This window comes from Petaurus breviceps, unplaced genomic scaffold (assembly GCF_028583685.1).
Source record: "Petaurus breviceps papuanus isolate PSGF00001 unplaced genomic scaffold, PetGlider_PUasm1.0 90825, whole genome shotgun sequence".
Taxonomy (NCBI): domain Eukaryota; kingdom Metazoa; phylum Chordata; class Mammalia; order Diprotodontia; family Petauridae; genus Petaurus; species Petaurus breviceps.
The window spans coordinates 16,649,556-16,668,307 of record NW_027187353.1 but is presented as its reverse complement, the minus strand read 5'-3'; the positions used below and the strand labels follow the sequence as shown (position 1 = coordinate 16,668,307).

At 48.9% G+C, this 18,752-nt stretch overlaps 1 protein-coding gene across 1 annotated transcript in view; it reads right to left on the bottom strand.

Annotated features, from left to right (window-relative positions):
* Window positions 1-18,752, bottom strand: part of ADAMTS7 (ADAM metallopeptidase with thrombospondin type 1 motif 7) — a 163,231-nt gene that overhangs the window by 22,172 nt on the left and 122,307 nt on the right. The window contains exons 17-20 of the mRNA XM_069071387.1: window positions 8,864-8,990; window positions 7,377-7,590; window positions 2,687-4,498; window positions 279-431 (exon numbers count right to left, since the gene is read on the bottom strand). Coding sequence (XP_068927488.1) covers window positions 279-431; window positions 2,687-4,498; window positions 7,377-7,590; window positions 8,864-8,990 — 2,306 coding nt within the window. The remainder of the gene's footprint in view (window positions 1-278; window positions 432-2,686; window positions 4,499-7,376; window positions 7,591-8,863; window positions 8,991-18,752) is intronic.

The window sequence follows — 18,752 nt, the reverse complement described above, 5'->3', positions numbered from 1 at the left end:
ATGTGGATGGGCCGTCTCACACCAAGCTCAGGACTTGGTCCCTCAGATGATCTCTGCTTCCCTTGCCCAGCCCTCCCCTTCTCCAACAGCCCCAGAGACCCATGGGAATAACCACAACCAGTTGGCTAGTAAGTGCCCTCTGCCCTAATTCCAGGCCAATTCAGTTTCCCCAACAGGGGACAGTTCCTCTTCAGAGACCAGGGTCAAGGCAAAGGCTCGGTTTCCCCAGGGCCCAGTGGTTGGGTGGGAGAGGTGAAGGAGGAGGAGAGACTCTTTACCTTGCTCCAGTTCCCCACCCGCCATGCTGAGCAGGGCCTCAGGTAGCAGCGGCGGGCAGGCACTGGCTTGCTGGTTGGGATACAGTCTTCCTCCTGACCAGTGCTACAGCGCACGGACCTCCAGATGGCTCCCAGACCACAGGTGGTGGAACACTGTGGGAGGGGGGAGACTGAGGTTGGGACCCATCTCCTCCCCAGCAGCACTCACTGACACATGGGCCAACATCCTCAGGCCTGAGAAAGCCAGCGCCCGTACGGCTGGCTGGGGAGGGCCATGAGGGCCTGGGCGATCGAGAACCAGAATGACCAATGATAACTAATAATAATCATTCTTTTTCTGTGAACACTCTAGAGTTTTGCCACTATCTATTTCTAGGTTGCAGACTCTTAGGGAACAGGAATTATGTGCATAAGCTTAGCACATTTTTTAATGGTTGAAAGGATCAGATATGATGAGTACTTGTGGAATGAATGGGTGATGGGCAAAGTAGGAAGGAAAGTGTCTCAGGTGGACAGGATCTGGTAGTCTTGCCTTGGGATGACCATTCTCTTTCTCCTCTGCTCTGACCCCCAGTCCAGTGCCAGAGGAACAAATGCAGAACCATTAAATTATCATCTCGCTTTGGGGTGAGAGCATGGGGATTAGAAGATTCATGTTCAAATCCCAGCTCTGGAACCAGCCTTGGGGCTGCCAGTCCCCCTCTGTAAGCCTGAATCTTTCTATCTGAAAAATGGGCCTTCTAATGTCAGTATTTGATGGGGACACTCAAGCCTCAACTTCTTTAGCCTTGAGTGTGAGAAGGGGGAGGGGAAACGGAGAAAGGGGGAAAAGACTACAGGCTGAGCTTGTTACTACCATGATGGCACCATGCAACATTGAGTTCTTTTCCAAATCCCAATTATCTATACTTTCAGCTGGGTGCAGAGCCTGGAGGTTGAAGGCCAGGGAACTGTCTACCCTTTCTTCTTTGCATGGAATTGTCAGTGGCTCGATTAGGAGATATTGGGCTGAACTGATAGATGTGTACAGTCCAGAGCAAGGGAGGCCACCCCCTTCCTCCTTCCTCCTCACCCTCACTCTGTCCCAGTCAGATCCCATCTGGAGCACAGAGGCCCATATTTTAGGAAGGACATTGACAAGTTAGAGTGTGCCCAGAGCAGCTAAGCCAGAATGGTGAGGGGCTGGGAAATCATGCCTTAGGGGAATTGAGAGTATTGAACACGAAGCGGAGAAGACTCAGGAAAAGAGGTGAGCTGCTTTCAAGGATGAAAAGGGCTATTGCAAGCAAGAGGGTTCAGACTTGTTCTTGGCCTCAGCTAGCAGAACCAGGAATAATGGAGGAAATGGGGAAGGGCATTACAGGGAGACCAGTTTTGGCCTGATACAAAAAAATGTCCCAGACAATTCGACTAGTCCGAAAATGAAATGGGCTGTCTTGTCCAGATGTAAGCTCTGTGCTAAGAAGGGACTGGACATCTTGTAGGAGCTTGTAGAGAGGGGATTTATTCTGTCATGGGACATTGGATGAGAGGAGCTTAAGACTTTAATTCTCCTCCTTTTGGGGGATCAATTCTTCAGGGGAAACCCAGAGATTTAGGTTTCTATCCTAAGTCAAATCTAGCTTCTCTGGTCTCTAACAGGGGCTTTTTGGTGGGTTCCCAGCCCTGACATGCCCACATGGTGTCTGCCCTAACCCATTGCTTCACTGAAGGGATATGGCACAGAGAAGGGGAGTTGAGAGCAGGGGCGGGGTCCTTTCGTCAGGCCCTCTGGATGAGATGGCCTGGAATTTGGTCTAGCTGTTCTCTTTCCTGGTTCTGATCTCAGCATCTAACTAACATCTCATTTTAAAGAAAACTGAGACCCTTGTGGCGCTGGAAATAAGGGCCTTCTCACTTCCAACAGAGCCCCAGTGGCCAACACTGCCCTCTGAACCTCGATCACTCAAAGTCAGTAGGATGATTTTTTTTAAGGAAAGGAATTACCCAGTCAAATATGATTCCTACTGGTACATATACTTTTATGCTTTTTTCAAAACGCTCATCACCATTGTGGAAATAATAATAATAATAGCTACAATGATGATGATGATAATTATAGCTTTGCACACGTTATCTCATTTGGTCTTTACAACCACCATGGTAGGAAGTTGCCTCAACTGCACCCATTTTACAGATGAGAAAACTGATGCCCAGAAAGGTTAAATGGTTTGCTCAGGGTCACACCACTAGTAAGTGTCAGAGTCAGGATTCAAACCCAAGTTGTTCTGATGTCATGACTAGTGCCCTGACCACCAGACCATGCTTCCAAGTTAAATACCACATGGGATAAAACCAGTCTTCTCTGATGCCTGGAAGGACAGAGGAGAGCTGCAGGCCTCTGAGGAGAAGTTCTAGCCAGTACTCACCTCACTCCAGTCACCGACTTCCCAGCTGGCTCTCCCAGGGACTGTAGTGGTGGCTAATGTGCCCTGGGCAGGCTCCTCGGTACCAACTAGCACTGTCTCGGCTGGGATCTGGAATTTGTTCTTGAGGTCTCCGCCATCATGAACAACGTTCCTAGGTGATGTTTCCCCATCTGGATTTCCCAGCCACTTGTTTGCCCAGGAGTGGCTGGGGGGAGATGAGAAGTCTGGGTAGTGGGATACCCTGATTTCATTGGACAAATCGTCTAACCCTGGGCTGGGGGTCAGTGCAGAGGAGAGGGAATGGTCATCCCAAGGCATGACTACTGGACCAGCCAGGTCATTGGGATCAGAGGTCACTGGTATAACTGGGGTCTGGAAGTCCCACTGGGTCAGATCTTGGGCTGGGAGGTCCATACTCTTTGGCCCTGGGACACTAGACATGGTGGGAGGGGATAAAGAGGTGTCTGATGGAAAGGATCTGACTGGCTTAGTCTCAGAAGGGAGGGGGGAAGAGGTGGCCCTCCAGGTCCCTTCGTTGGGGAGTGGCCCATTGTCTCTTAGTCTCTGGTCACTTGAGTTCTGTGACCTTTCAGTAGGATCAGTGTCTTTGGATATCATGACAACTTCTGTCCTTGGAGCACTTGAGGGAACAGGAGTAAGGAATAGCCCCAGAGTAGTAGTCTGGGGAGATGGGAGACCCAGATTCAGCTCATGGAGAAGGTGAGGGGACACAGGGGCTGTTTTACTGTCCCCTGAGGCTGCTATGTTCCCAGGGAACTTCTTGCTGTCATCATCAGAAGCCACGTCCAATCCTTCCCTGAGCAACCTGTCAGGGTCTTTCTCAGAGGCCTTGGTGGGGACATACAGGTGACTGTCATCCTCATCACCAAGAACACTAGGCCTCTGAGGGCTGGCATCTTCCCCCTGGGCCTCTCCTTTGCTTTCACTGGTGTTGGTTTTCTCACTGTCTGTCTCTACAGGTATCACTGAGGTTGAGGTGGGTAAAGAAGGGGATAGAGGGTAGGACGCTGAGAATGCTGGGTCCTCTTTAGAGCTATCACCTGTCACGGGGCCTTCTGGGGATTTATCTAGGAAGAGATTAGAGTAGCTATTTATAGAATTTGTCTGAGGGCCTGGGAAATCTTCTGGAAGTACCGTCTCTCTTTTCTGTCCCTGGCTGGGACTGAAGGGTATCAAGGAAGGGGTGGGGGTAGAAGGGAGAGATTCAGTGGTGAAGCCCACAGACCGTTGGCCATCAGTCTTCATGACTTCCTCCTGAACTGGGATGGGCTGGGTCGTGTGGCTCTCTGGACCCTCGGAGCTGGGTGGTGCAGCCAGGGGTGTTTCATCAGATGTGTCCCAGCCCTCGGGCCCCTCATCAGTGCCCCCACCAATCTCCTCACTTGGCTTGTCCCGATCCTCAAAGGGGCTGTTGGAGAGATCCTCATGAAAGTTGATGAAGTTGTAATCATAGTAGAAATCGTCCACAAAGACATTGCCTTTCTTGTCACTGGGTGAGAAGTCATCCTCGGTGATGAGATTGGAGTCCTGGGGGCCAGGGGCACCAGGTGCCAGTGGCTCCAATGGAGGAATGTAGTTGCTGGGTATAAACTCAATCTCGTTGAAGAGCTCTCTGCTCGAAGAACCGCTCCCTGACCACTCTGGGACAGGCTTCTCGGGCACCCAGGGACACGGCGGCAGGGAACAGGCTGTCTCTGAGATGGGCTTCTGGGTAGCATCACATGGGTCCCCCGTGTCATTGGCACAGAAGACAGGCCGGCTGTGCATGCCCATCCCACAGCTCACAGAACACTAGGAGAAAGAGGACAGAATTCAGGAAGTGGTGCCATGGGGAGGCCACCCCACGCTCTCTGCCGCCCCCATCCTACCCACCCAGGTACCCAGTCAATCAGCAGCAACGTCTGCTGGTGCTGCTCAAGCCAAGTACTCCCCACACCAGATTCTGTGTGTTCCATCCTCCGGGAAGTCTTCCCATTCATATCCGCCCCTTCCCTGACCCCCTCGGGCAGTGACTCATGTAGAACTGGTCTGGCACCTGGCTGTACACTCTCCTGTGTTCTCTTGTGTTTCATGAGCATAAATCTTAAACCAAGACCATGCAATAAATGCCAGGCCCATCACAGGCTCCTTCATCCCAAACAGGAAGCGACGTAATTATTGGTTAATAATACTAGTTCTAACTCCACAAGATTATCTCATTTAATCCTCACAACCGAATTATCATCTCCATTTTACAAATGAGAAATTGAGGCTCTCAGTGGTAAAGAGACTTGCCCAGGGTCACGCAGCTAATAAGTGTCTGAGTCAGGATTTGAACTCCTAATGGTCTGCATTCTATCTGTTGTGGGACCAAGCTGGGAGATTGATAAGACTTCTTTAGGTATTACCCTGGAGTAATTAATTAACTGCTCTCTGCCTCAGTTTCCTTATCTGTTAAATCGGGATGACAATAGCACTTACATCCCAAGATTGTTATGTAGATAAAATGAGATAATATTTGTAAAGGGCTTTATGAACCTTAGTGATATATAAATGCTGGCTATTAGGGTTTGGTAAAATGAGAGGGTTGGATTTGAGTGGGAGTTCCTAAATTTTTATGTGGGTGTGTCTTTAGCCTTTTTGATAATCTGGTGAAACCCTGGCCTGTGGACCTTTCTCCAGATAATTTTTTTTTTTAGGTGGTACGGTAGAGTGCTAGGGTCTAAGTTCAAATGTGACCAGAGATTTGACCCAGCCAACTGCCATCAGCCCCAGTTTTCTCCACTGTTAAATGGAAATAATACTAGCCCTCCCTCCCAGGGTTGCTGTAAGGGTCAAATGAGATAATATTTGTAAAAGCTCTTAGTATGGTGCTTGGGAATTCATGGTCCCATGACCTGATATCCAGACAAATCTATTTCTCACTGAGCCATCTCAATTCTGTTTTGGAGAGATGGTGTATATAATGTGAAATTATTAATATTAATTGCCTCACATCTCTCTGCTTTAAGAGAAGAAATTGCTATCTGGAATGTTAATTTTAGGAAGGCGGTCACTTTTGTCTAAGTCTAATCAACTCTGGTGGATCTGATAAAGCTGAGTTCCTAGGGCTGCAGAGTTGGGGGTGGAGCTGGGCCAAGGCCAGGGCTTGGGCACCAGACTGAATGCCAAAGGATGAGGGCCTTAGATGGGTCTGGTTCAGAGCTGAGGCATGAGCCCTTAAACATATTGGCGTTTTCCCTTCACATCAATCACTGCCATTTCCCAAGCTCAATCCCTGCAATAGACCCAGGTCTTATAATGAAGACATCAGGTTAATACAAACAAGGTTGCTTGATAACTGACTATATTTAACAGCATCTCTGAGTGCATGCCTCACACAGGGACTGTCACCCACCACCATCTTGGGATGTAACTGATGCCATCCAGGGCCTGGAACCCCAGGCTTACGTATCAGCAACCACACTGGCATACCCAGGATGGCTGCTAGTGCAGGTTCTTAGATCTGCTTTACTAGGAAAGACAGATGTTCAAGGGGTCAACAATCATTTTAATTACATTCATTAGTTCAGGGGAAAAAAAGTACCCTGAACTTCAGAGAAAATTCTAACAAAGAAAATAGAGAAAATACAAGCAGAGAAATAAAGACCAACAGACAGGGCTCTGGCTGCTTGAATACTTTACATATGTACCTAGATCAAGAGAAACTTTACATCTGAGCAGGTGGGGGGCTCTGAAAATATGGCTACTCAAATCTCAATCAGGGAAACACAAGAACCTTCTCATAAGTGAGCCCCCAAACCAAAATACCAACTCTGAGCCAGAGGGCATCACAGCCCTGGTGACTCAGTGCTTAACTAGAAATTAGCAGAAGGTGTGAAAGCCTTCCTACAAGCAAGCCTCCCCTAAGCAAGCTTCCCTTAATGGGCTCCACCTGAGGCCTATTAATGGGAGGGAAGATCTTCTACCCCATTAACATTACAGCCTACCACCTGAACTCCCTGCCACTACCAACAACTCCCTGGTGTCTCTAAAAGGAAGATCACTACCAGCTGTCACCCCAGTCCCCTCGAATTCAGCACAGTGTCTGGAACACAGTAAGCACTCTATACATGTTAGCTATTGGCATTGTTCTTAGAAGGTGGGGTATTGGTGGTTCTGCTGCTGCCTTCCAGGGCAAAAGGCCTTTTTTTTTTTTTTGCCTTTTGGAGGGCAATTGGGGTTAAGTAACTTGCCCAAGGTTACACGGCTAGTATTTTTGTGTGGGTGTTAAGTGTCTCAGGCCGGAACCGAACTCAGGTCCTCCTGACTCCAAGGCCAGTGCTTTACTCACTGTGCCACCTAGCTGCCCCAAAAGGCCCTTTCTGAGAATAACCCTCCCTGAACTCAGCTCAGTTCTGTCCCAAAGGAAGATCACCTGGGACATTCCAAGCTCCAAGGGAGTCGAGTGCAGATGAAAGGCCTTCACCTATCTAACATGCTTGTAGACAGACCCGCCCCGTACATGGTACATGGTAGGTGAGTAGCCCTGGGCAAGTCGCTGAGCTCTCTGAGCCTGTCTCCTCCTTTGTGAAAGAAGGGGGATCATACCACTGGTGGGGGGGGGGAGCCTGGAATCTTCCAGAGGGGCCCTGCCTCATCTCCAGAGCTGCCCTCGCCTTCGAGACATCTGGGAAAGCACCTGACTCACCTCCGACCAGTTGCCTACTTCCCAGGAGGATGGGCAGGGGTTGTCTTCATTACAGGACATGGTGACCTCTGGCTTGGGTATGGGATAGCAGTCCTCGGGGCGAAGTGCCCTCTGCTCATCCAGTCCCACACTCTGGATGCAGAGGACGGTCCGCAGGGCCAGGCCTCCAAGACCACATGTTCGGCTGCAGCTCTGCCATTCTCCAAACCACCACCTGAAGAAGGGGCCCAGGGCAGGCAGAGAGAAGGGAGAGTCAAGCCCTCAAGGCCTGGGACCAGCAGCCTGAAAAGCCCCTGTAGTGTCTCCCACCACCATTCTCTGTGTGCTCACTCTATCTTCCTAACACCCCCCTGCCAAGTGGAAATCTGAGGCCGGTGTTACTGTATGATTTACCCAAGATCTTGAAGCAAATTAATGGCAGTCTTCTCCCCTTCTCTCTCGTTCTTTCTTTCTCCTCCATCTTCTCCTTTTCTCTCTTTCTCCCTCCTCCATCTTCTCCTCTCCTTCTCATTCTCTCTCTTCCTTCCCCATCTTTTCCTTCTCTCTCTCTCTCTCTCTCTCTCTCTCTCTCTCTCTCCTCTCCCTCTCATTCTCTCACTTCCTTCCCCATCTTTTCCTTTTCTCTCTCTCTTTCTCCTTCCCCCATCTTCTCCTCTTTGCTCTCATTCTCTCCTCTCGCTCTCCACTATCTTCTTCCCACCCTCCTCTCTTCTTTCCCCATCCTCTCTTTCTCTTTCTCTTTCTCTCTCTCCCCTCCCCAGCAGAGTAAACCAGTGGTACAAGTTGAGTAGGGAGATAAATCAGCACACTTTCCTCCTGTACTTGGTCCCAGTTAAACTGCTCTTCTCCCAGTGCCTGGTGTCTGGCCTCTCCTGTTTACATGCCTTCTCTACATTTCATCCCCCATGCACAAATGGACCCACCCTCGCTCCATCTATGAAGTTCTCTCTCCCTTCTCAAGGTTTCTTTGGGCTCCATCTCCACCACATGGCCTTCCTTGATGCCGCACATTGGCTCTCTGTGACCTTTCTCATAACCCTTCACCTGGTGCCTCTTCTGGGAGCATCTCTTCCTTCCCTGCATTGCAGTTATTTGGACACACATCTTTCCCTCCATTAAATTCCTGGATCAGGACCTACCATCTCTCTCTCTTTGTACTTCCTCTAGGGCTTAGACAAGCACCCTGAATAGATTAAGAGTGTAATGTTTACCTGAACTGAAATTATATAAGGTAGAGTCATACATGTAGAAACTTAAAGAGGTGCCATTAGATGGGACCTGAGAGCATGGGCAGAGGCAGGGGAGGGCCCTTTCCAGTACTCAGAATCGCAGGATTCACAGAGTTGGAAGGAACATCAGGGGCTGAGTCCAACACCCCCCCTCCCTTCACCCCCTAGGTCACAGAGTTGACAAGCAGTCTCCTTGGGTGTCGAGGGGAAAGGGCAGGAAAAGGGTTGACCTAAGAGGGTGGGGAAGGGGGGCGTCACCTGGCTGGGCAGGGCTCCTGGTTACAGCTCTTCTGTCTGTCATCCGGCCTGGTCAGGGTGTCGCAATGCCGCTCCTCCACAAGGCCCGCTAGCTTCTCCACGCAGTGTACGGCCTGTCTCTGCACTCCTAAGTGAGGACACACTGTGTGTGTATGTATGTTGGGGTGAGAGAGGACAGCCAGCACATCCCACCTGAGTCTTCTTTCCTCCTTCTCCGGGTCTCTTAAGGCCTTTCTCCATGCTGGTTCAACAGGCCTTTCCAGGCGCCCTTCTTACGTCCCACCCACCCCCTCACTGCTAGAGCCTTCATTTCGAAATTAGCTCCATCTACCCAATAGATATTCCCTATGAACATAGTCATTTGCACAAAGTCTCCCCCATCAGTCTGGAAGCTCCTTGGGGGCCGGGTCAGCTTTTGACTTTTTCAGTATCCCTAGCACTTAGCCCAATGCCTGGCATGTAGGTTCTTTCCTTAAATTTAATATTTAATTTTCCCCATTACATGTAAAACAATTTTAACATTCTTTTTGCACATTTTGAGATCCAACATCTCTCCCTCTTTTCCCTCCCCACCTCATTGAGAAGGCAAGCAATTGATGCCGATTGTACATGTGGCACATAGTTTTTTAATAAAGTCTCATTCGCTAATTGCCTGGCTGCTATGGCAATCTATTGACTCAGCTGCCACAATGATCTTCCTGAAAGTAAGCTCTTGACCAAGTCGCCATTCTAACTCAATGAAGTCCAGGGTGTCCCTATTGCCTTCAGAATCAAATCTGAGATCCTCTGTTTGTCATTTAAAGCCCTTCATAGCCTGCCCCCGACATTTCCAGTCTTCTTATATTTTCCCCTCTTCTCTGTAGATTCTTTATCATTTATTAATAATGTTTGAATCCAACTTGGTGGGACTAGAGGTTACTTGCACCCAGAATGTTGCCCGACCTCAGTAACTCTTTTTTTTTTCTTTAAAGCAATCAGGGTTAAGTAACTTGCTCAAGGTTACACAGCCAGTCATTTCTGGGTGTGGTGCTGAGTATCTGAGCCCGGATTTGATCCAGGTCATCCCGACACTGGAGCCGGTGCTCTTACTCGCTGTGCTACCTGTCTGCCCCCCCTCAGTAACTTTAGGAATCCTGAAGATGGCTACAAAGAATTTTGGGTTCCCCCGGTCCTGGATCCACCCAAAGCATTCCACCCAAGTTTGTGTCGTGTTCCCTACATGGGATTCACGTGTGACTCGTGTGTGAATGTCTATGTCAAAATCCTACATAATGTAAACTTTCTAGAACCTGGGTGAGGGAGCCATCCCTCCTTCCCGGTTCTCTCTCTTTCTCTCTACCTAATGACAGTTTTGGGATTTGTTCTCCGCCTCCCCCGCTACTCTCGATCCGGTGATGTTGGCGCCCATCTCTTGGCTCTGGCCATTTCCCAGGCCTGGAATGCTCTCCCTCATCTGCCTCCTGGCTTCCCTAACTTCCTTCAGGCCCCAGCTAGAGCCCCACCTCCTATGAGAAATCCTCCCCAGCCTCTTAATTCCCGTGCCTTCCCTCTACTGGTCACCTCCCATCTATAGATGGAGCCCGTCTGTAGCTTGTCGGTGCAGTTATTTGCATGCCGTCTCCCCCATCAGACTGTGAGCTCCTTGAGATCAGGGACTGATATTTCTTTTCTTGGTATCCAGCACTTAGCATAGTTCCTGGCATACAGTGGGCACTTAATCAATGCTTGCTGACTGACTGGCCGACATGGAGCTGGCAGGCTACCACCACAGCCCCCTGGCCTTCTTCATACGAACTGTTGTCTATTTATATCTCCCCCGTATTGTTTATTCTTAGGCAATTGATTTTTTTGACCACATAGGAAGAACTTTATATTTATCATGATCACATTTCATCTTATTATCAGCCCACAGCTCTGTCATGCTTTGATCTTTTAAAACTAAACATCTAGACTCTGCTGCCAAACAGAACATCCCCAAACTCACCCTTTCATCATCTTTCCAGATGGATCTCACCCTGTTTGGTGGATCCTTATGGAATTGCATTCTGTGTGCATTGTCTGTGAGGGGATGACTGTCTTGGATAGGGAGAGAAGGGAAGGACACAGGATGTTTACGTCTCACTCAAAGGTAACTTAAATGAGTTCTTGGTAGTGACCATGGGGAAGGGGATCCCAGTTCAAGTTAAGAGAAAATCTATGATGACATAATAATTCAGAGCCAGCCTAAGGTTCATATCTTTGAAAGTGATCAGAGACAACGAAGAAAGTCTGAAAATCCTAGATTTTATACTGAGCCCCTCCTGAAGGTCTTTCCTTTTGGAGAATCGGGCCTGGAAATGACTCTAAGACAGCAGTTCTTAATCCAGGGTCACTGAATTTTATATAAAGATGGACAGATGGACATATAAGTACACAGATGGTAGGTGATATAGGTAGACAGACAGGCAGAGAGAGATATATAGATGATAGCTAGATGAAAAAAGCAGATATAATCTATCATCTATGTATCTGTCTCTTTATATTGTCTACCATCTATATATCCCTCTCTGCCTGTCTACCTATATCACCCACCATCTATATATCCATATAGATGCAGATAGACAGACAGACAAATACCTTCATATGTATTTAGATATGTGGATGGTAGATGATACAGAGAGAGGGACAGATGGACACGTACACACATACATAGATGATAGGAAGATAGATGATATAGTTAGATATATAGATAGACAATATAGGAGAGAAAAAAAGAAAGTGAAAGGAAGGAAAGGAGGAAGGAAAGAAGGAAGAAAATCATTTCACTATGCATGGTTTCCTCTATAACCCTATGTATTTTTACTGACCCTTGGGGGGTGGTTCATGGGCTTAACCTGAAAGCCCAAGGGGTTCATGACCCAAATTAAGGTTAAGATGCCCTGGTCTAAAACCTATGATACTGTGCCTTGAGCCTGATTGTTTGTCTTTTGTTCAAGCAGGCCAGTCCTATTCTCTTCCTCATTCTTCCTCCATTGTCCATTGGGTGAGACCCTGCAAATGACCCAAAGCAGGCCAGCCCCGTTCTCTTCCTCGCTCTTCCTCCATTCTCCACTGGGTGATAACCTTGCAAATGGCCCATCTGGCTTCCTTCCCTGGCCACTGACTTCAGCACTCAGGTGCCCAGGGGCTAGGCCTGTCAGGGGAACAGTGACTTCTTTGTATCCTGCTTGAGAGAAGGGAATCTGAAACTTGATTCCTGGGCAGGGGCAAGGAGGGAGGGAACAGGAAGGCAGGGGAAGACCACTGGAATGTGTCCCCCTCTGGTCAATGCAGAATAGAGATGAAGGGTGAGAAATAAGGCTGTGAGCTTGGAATGGTAGTGAACACTCTAGAGGACAGAGTCTAGACCTGAGGGGGTGGGGGCTTAGAGATCGTCTAGTCCAACACCCTCACTTTACAGGGGAGGAATCTGAGGCCTAGAAAAGTTAAGGGACTCACCCAAGGCCACACAGTTAGCAATAATAATAGCTAATATTTTCATAGTACTTACTATGTGCCTGGTACCATGCTTGGTGGTTTATTAAGCATCCACTTTTTTGTCCCTCCTACCCTCACTCATACACTGAGGTAGAAAGAAACAGAGATACAGAAACCTTCGTACAGCAATAGAAACCCACTACCACGTTGGCCAGGGCCAGAGGAATGACTTATTCTGCATCTAATTAGAGGGAACTTCGACAGGGGAAAGGTCAGAGTCGAGTTCAAAACACCAACTTCTCAAGTAGGAGATGGGGGAGGCAAGGTTAGGGAGCTATTTGCCTGAAAAAGATCTGGGGGTTTTGGTGGACTGCAAGCTCAGTGTGAATCAACAGTGTGATAGGTGAGCCAAAAGAGTTCATTTCATCTTGGGCTGCATTGAGAGATGCAGCTTTCAGGAATAAGGAGATGAGAGCCTCTCTGCCCTCCACCCCAGTCAGGAGTATGGCATTCCTTTCTGGGCACCACAGGTGAAGGACACTGAGTGGCAAGCTGGAGAGCATCTAGAGGAGAGAGACCATCTAGAGGGGAAGGGTCACATCCTATAAGGATCACCTGAAGGAAATGGGGATGCTTATGCTGGAGGAGAGAAGACTCAGAGGGTCCTGCTAGAGGTAGCTAGGTGGCGCAGCGGGGAGAGGGCCTGACTCGGGATCAGGAAGACCCAAGTCCAAATCTGGCCTCAGATACTCGCTAGCTATGTGATCATGGGTAAGTCACTTAAATGCTTTGTGCCTCAGTTTCTCCATTTGTAACATGTGGAGAATAACATCACCCACCTCCGAGGATCAAATAAGGTGACACCCATGAAGAGCTTTGCAACCCTCAGAGGGATACAGTCACTGTTGCCCAGTGGTTGTCTCCAGCATTGGAAAGGCTGCCCTGCGCATGGCCCCAGAGGGTGGAAGGTCCAAAGAAGCAGATTCAGGCCTGTGATCAGGAGAAGGCTCCTTACTCATGGAGCTGCTCACAGGGAGAATGGGCTGCCTCCGGAAGTGAAGAGGCCCCATTAGGAGACGTCTTCGAGTACGGGCCAGGCCACAACCACGGACAGAGAAGGCTTGTTCCAGCAGGGCTAGAGGGCTGCTAAGGCCCACTCCAACTCCCCCATTCCATCATTCTTAGATAACGACCAGCTGTGTCCCAGAAAGGGTGAGGGACCAATCACAGCTAATCATTTTATTGTTCAGTCGTTTTCCAGTTGCATTCAACTCTTCACTATCCCATTTGGGGCTTTCTTGGCAGAGATACTGGAGAGGTTTGCCAAATCCTTCTCCAGCTCTCTTTACAGGGGAGGAAACTGAGACCAACAAGATTAAGTGACTTGCCCAGGGTCACACAGAGAGCAAGTTTCTGAGGCTGGATTTGAACTCTTAATTGAGTCATTGATTTATTTTGATTTACATTCAAAATGTGACAGTGCTTTGAAAGTCTACAGAATATTCTACACCTCTGAACGAATGAATTTAAAAACCTTCCCTGGGTGTCTACTAGGAGAGAGCTTGGACAGAGTGCTGTGTGAGTGGATTCCATCTACATCCATCACACCTATGGCTCCCAAAGGTGAAGAGCCCGTCTCCTCATCAGGCTAAGGGCTCCCCTTGTCTACAGTCTGCCTTCTCAGCTGCTTACATCAAGCTGAAAACTTCCCCATCCTCACTGGTCATATCTAGATCTGCTCTCCAGGGTAATACAGAATAAATTCCCTATGAGAGTTCCCAAATACTCAAGCCAGCCTTCACATCCTCCTTGAGCTTCCTTCCAGTGATCTTCATATGCTGCTATCTCCAATTCCCTCCCAGTTGCCTTCCATAATGTCCCACACAGGACCTTCTGCCGTGTTTGCTTGATGTCACTGGGGGATGGGGCAATTCCTGCTGAGGCCTCAGAGGGCAGCCTTGCCTTACCCTGTGCAGCTGCCGTTTCCATCCTGGCCCAGTCTGGTGAAAACTTCATCCAGGAGCCTCAGAGAGCCTGGCCCCTTCACTGGGCCCTTCCTGTGCCCCTAGCTTCTTCCTGGTGCTGACCTCACCTCCAACACCGTCCTCCCCGGGTGACCTTTGCCCAGAACCGTTGGGTCACTGGAACACAATGGTTCAGATTTGCTGCTCTATTGGCCTTGCCCATAAGTATGACTGTTTAAATAGGAAGCATCTGCTCAAAGACTCAGAAGTCCCATCAGGGCCTGGTTTCTATAATTGGCCCGTTGTTCTTCTTTACTTAGGGAAACACTCAGGATGACCAACACCATTTCCTTTCCATTATAAACATCTGACACATTTCTATAGCTGTGGTGGTGGAGGGCTTGGGTTCCAGTGCCAGCTCTGTGACTTCCTACCTGTGTCACCTTGGCAAGTCATGGCCCCTCCTCTGGGTCTGCTTCCTTCTCTTAAAATGAGGAGGTTGTACCAGATGGCCTTGATGGACCATACCCAAACACACAGAGGTAAACATGTCCACTCACTCCCATATATTATTTTCCTTCATGGCTCATGCCATCTCCCCAGCTGGATACCGAAGGCTGAACAGATGCAGAGGGGCCCCGTGGCCAGAGCAGCTGAAAGATTTCTTAATTCCATTTTGACTCAGCTTTGGACAGTTCGTAAACATTTTTTCAGGACACCCCCCCCCCCTGCACTGGGCCTGTGCAGGAAGTCCTAAGAGGTTTCTGAGAATCAACTAAGACAACCAATTTCCACGTCCAGGCACCTCCTGGCTGATTCAATGTATTCCCACTCATGGAAAAGGAACCATAGACTTTCTTTTTTTTTTAAGCAATTGGGGTTAAGTAACTTGTTCAAGTTAACACGGCCAGGTGTTTCTGGGTGGGTGCTAAGTGTCTGAGCCCAGGATTCGATCCCCAGGTCATCCCGACACTGGAGCCAGTGCTCTTACTCACTGTGCTACCTGGCCGCCCCAGAACCATAGACTTTCAAAGCCAATGTTGAAAGAAACCCAGAAAAGTGGGACATTAGAACATAAATCATAGCATGTTGGAGCTCTGAGGGTCTTTCCTGACCCTTCCCTACCCTTCACTCTCCTACCACACCTGAGCATTGTCAATCTTAATCCACGCTCCCTGGCATCTCTCTCAGTCCATTGGTCTCCTCTCTCATATGACCTCTGCCTTTGTTCAGACTTCCATCTGGACTGACAGAACAGTCTCCTAGCTGGTTTCCTTGACTCTCCAATCCGTCCTTCACTGAGCTGCCAAACCGATATTCCTAAACACAAATCTACTCAAAACGCTCAATGGCTCCCTAGTGCCTCTGAGCTAAAACACAAAATCCTCAACCTGGCATCTAAAACCCTTCATCGTCTGGATCCCACTGACCCTTCTGGTTCTATTTCATAGAACTTCCCTTCACATAGTCTCATCACCAAGCTGGTCTTCCCCTGCTTGAAATTCCATTTCCCACCTACAGGCTTTTGCCAGAGTGTTTTCCAATATCTGAAATATACTTCCTCCTCACCTCCACCATCTACAATTTGGCTTTCTTTAAAGTACAGCTCTGGTACAGCCTCCATCCCTCCATCCATCCGTCCGTTCATCCACCCATCCACCCACCCATCCATCTGTCCGTCTGTCCATCCATCCCTCCATCCATCCATCCATCCCTAGTTAGAAACACTTCCTCCTCTTGAAATGACTTCTTATTATCTTTGGACTTATTTATGAAGATGCCAGATCCTCCAAATGAATGTAAGCTTCCAGTGGACAGGCAATGCTATGTTTCTGACTTGGCACCCTCCGTACCTAGCAGAGTGCTGGACATATATTAGGTGCTTAATATATGCTTGCTTAGGCCAACTGAGGAATGCAATCTCTTAAGGATGCAGGATCTCGGGGATAAGACAGAGAGATCTCCAGCACTTGGGATGATCAGGAAAGTCTTTGGAGGCTTGGGCTGAGTCTTGCATGATGGGAAGGATTCAGAGGCAGAATGGAGGGGCAAGCCAATTTTGCAGAAGCCCAGAATCCCAGGATTATAAGGGATATCAGAGGCCAATGGGTTAAATGGTACCTGAACAAGAAGCCCGACTCTAATATGTGGCCTTGTCAACACAAGGAAACAAGCAGCCCCTAACAACTGGCAGAGATAGGGGAGTATTTATGCTTGCATTCCCAAGGTAGGTATTAGATAGAGGCAGGAGACTCTGAACCCCCCTGGGTCTACTTCTGACCCCCTTAGGATAACAAATGCTACATGTGTACGCAATGGACATGCAAATCTGTTTCCACTTTTAGCATGGAAATAAGCTGCCCAAACAGCTCAGAACACAGTCCCCAGACGGGGAGCTCTGGTGGGTGAGGAGCAGAGCTTTGTCCTCGTCCGGCCACAGCCCAGAAGACCCGAGAATAACAGCTCACACTCACAGGGAGCTTTTCTACTAGGCAGGTGCTCAGAGTATCTTTGTTCTTCTGTCATGTCTGACTCTCCAGACCCCTTTTGAGGGTTTCTTGGCAGAGATCCCAGAGTGGTTTGCCATTTCCTTCTCCAGCTCACTTTACAGACGAGGAAACTGAGGCAATTAAGAGACTTGCCCAGGCACCCAGCTAGTAAATAAATGTCTGAGGCCAGATTTGATCTCAGGGAGATGAGTCTTCCTGACTCCAGGCCCAACACTCTATCCACTGCTCCACCTCGCAGCCCACAATGGTACACTACTCATAGTAATGACAGCTAACCTTTATGTACAGCTACACGGTCTGCAAAGCACGGTGTATATATTATCTCATTTGATCCTCACGAAAACTCTGAGGGGTAAGGGCACTTTTCCTCATTTTGCAATGAAAAAATTGAGTAGTCAGAGGTTAAGTGACTTGCCCAGGGTCACATAGCTATTAAGGTTGGATGTGAACTCAGGTCTTCCTCATTATAACTCCAGTGCTCTGCCTACTGCACAACTTAGCAGTCTACAAAGGGTATTCTTTTTTAAAAAAATATTTTTAAAATTAATATTAAAAATATTATCACATACTGTATGTAATCCTCTGCCACCCCCGTAGAATGTAAGCTGCCTGAGGACAAGCATGGTTTCTTTATTGTTGATGTATATCTAACACAATGCCTGGTATACATAAGGGGCTTCATAAATGCATGTTGGACTGAACTGTACCATCCCATTTTTTGGATGCTTTATGGTTCACAAAGCACTTCCTCCCAAGAGCCTGGTGAGGGGGGCAGCACAAGTGTTATTACTGAGAGCCCCCTTCATCATCAGCCTTCTCTTTAGAGGCCTGCCTTAGCCTGTGGGAATGAAGCCCCCATGCCTGCTTCCTCCTTCACGCCACACCAAGCTCTACAGCTAAGGCCAAATGCCCACGTGCTTTCTCCCTCGCTGTCTTTCTCTGTCTTTCTTTATCTTTCCCTCCCCCACTCTCTCTTTTTCTGTCTCTTTCTCTCTCCTTCTCCTCCCTCCCATGTCTGTCTCTGTCTGTCTCTTGTTCTCTCTCTCTTTCTCCTTCTCTCTCTCCCTCCCTCCCTCTTTCTTTCTCTTTTCCTCTCTCTGTCTCTGTTTCTCTCCCTCTCCCCCTTCCCATCTCTGTCTGTCTCTCATTCTCTCTCTCTCTCTCTCCCTCCTCCCTCTTTCTCTCTTTCTTTCTCTTTCCCTCTCCCCACTCTCTCTCTCTTTCTCTCTCCCTTCCCATCTCGGTCTGTCTCTGTCTCTCTTAGCACTCTTCCCTCCCCTCATTCTCTGTCTCTCTTTCTCCTTCCCCATCTCTCTTTGTCTCTCTCTTCCCCCCCTCCCCCATTTCTCTCTGTCTCTGTCTTTCGGTCTCTCTTTCCCTCTCTCCCTGCTGTCTCTGTCTGTCTGTCTGTGTCTGACTCTCTCTCCCTTCCCTCCCAGCTCTATCTCTCTGTCTCTGTCTCTCTTTCCCTCCCTGCCCCCACTCTCCCTGTGTCTCTTTCTTTCCCTTCCTTCTCTTTTCTCTCCTTACCTACCTATGACTCGTCCATAGTCCCAATTCTCAGTGGATTCAGTGAGTGTGGATGAAGATGTGGGGAATCCCTTAAAACATCACATGTGGCAGGACAGGTGGAGAGGTCTTCCTGTATCCCCTGTGCTTGGCACAGTGACTGGCACACAGAGGCTTCCTAAATCCTTGTCACAGGCCTGTGCCCCAAGGCCGAGTCAGGCCAAAGCTCTGCCCTGGCCAAATGACCTCGCGTGGCCCCGGGCTGGCTACTGGGCAGGCCAAAGCCCCCGGGAGGGGTCTGCAACCTTTCATATGTCAGCAACACTTAGCTGCACACACGTGGCCCCACCCTGGGTTGGCCTCTTGCTGGGCAGTATGAAGCTGGAATGGGACAGAACCAAGGCCAGCTGGGCTGCTGAGATGTGACGCGAGGCAGCTGGGGACCAAGGG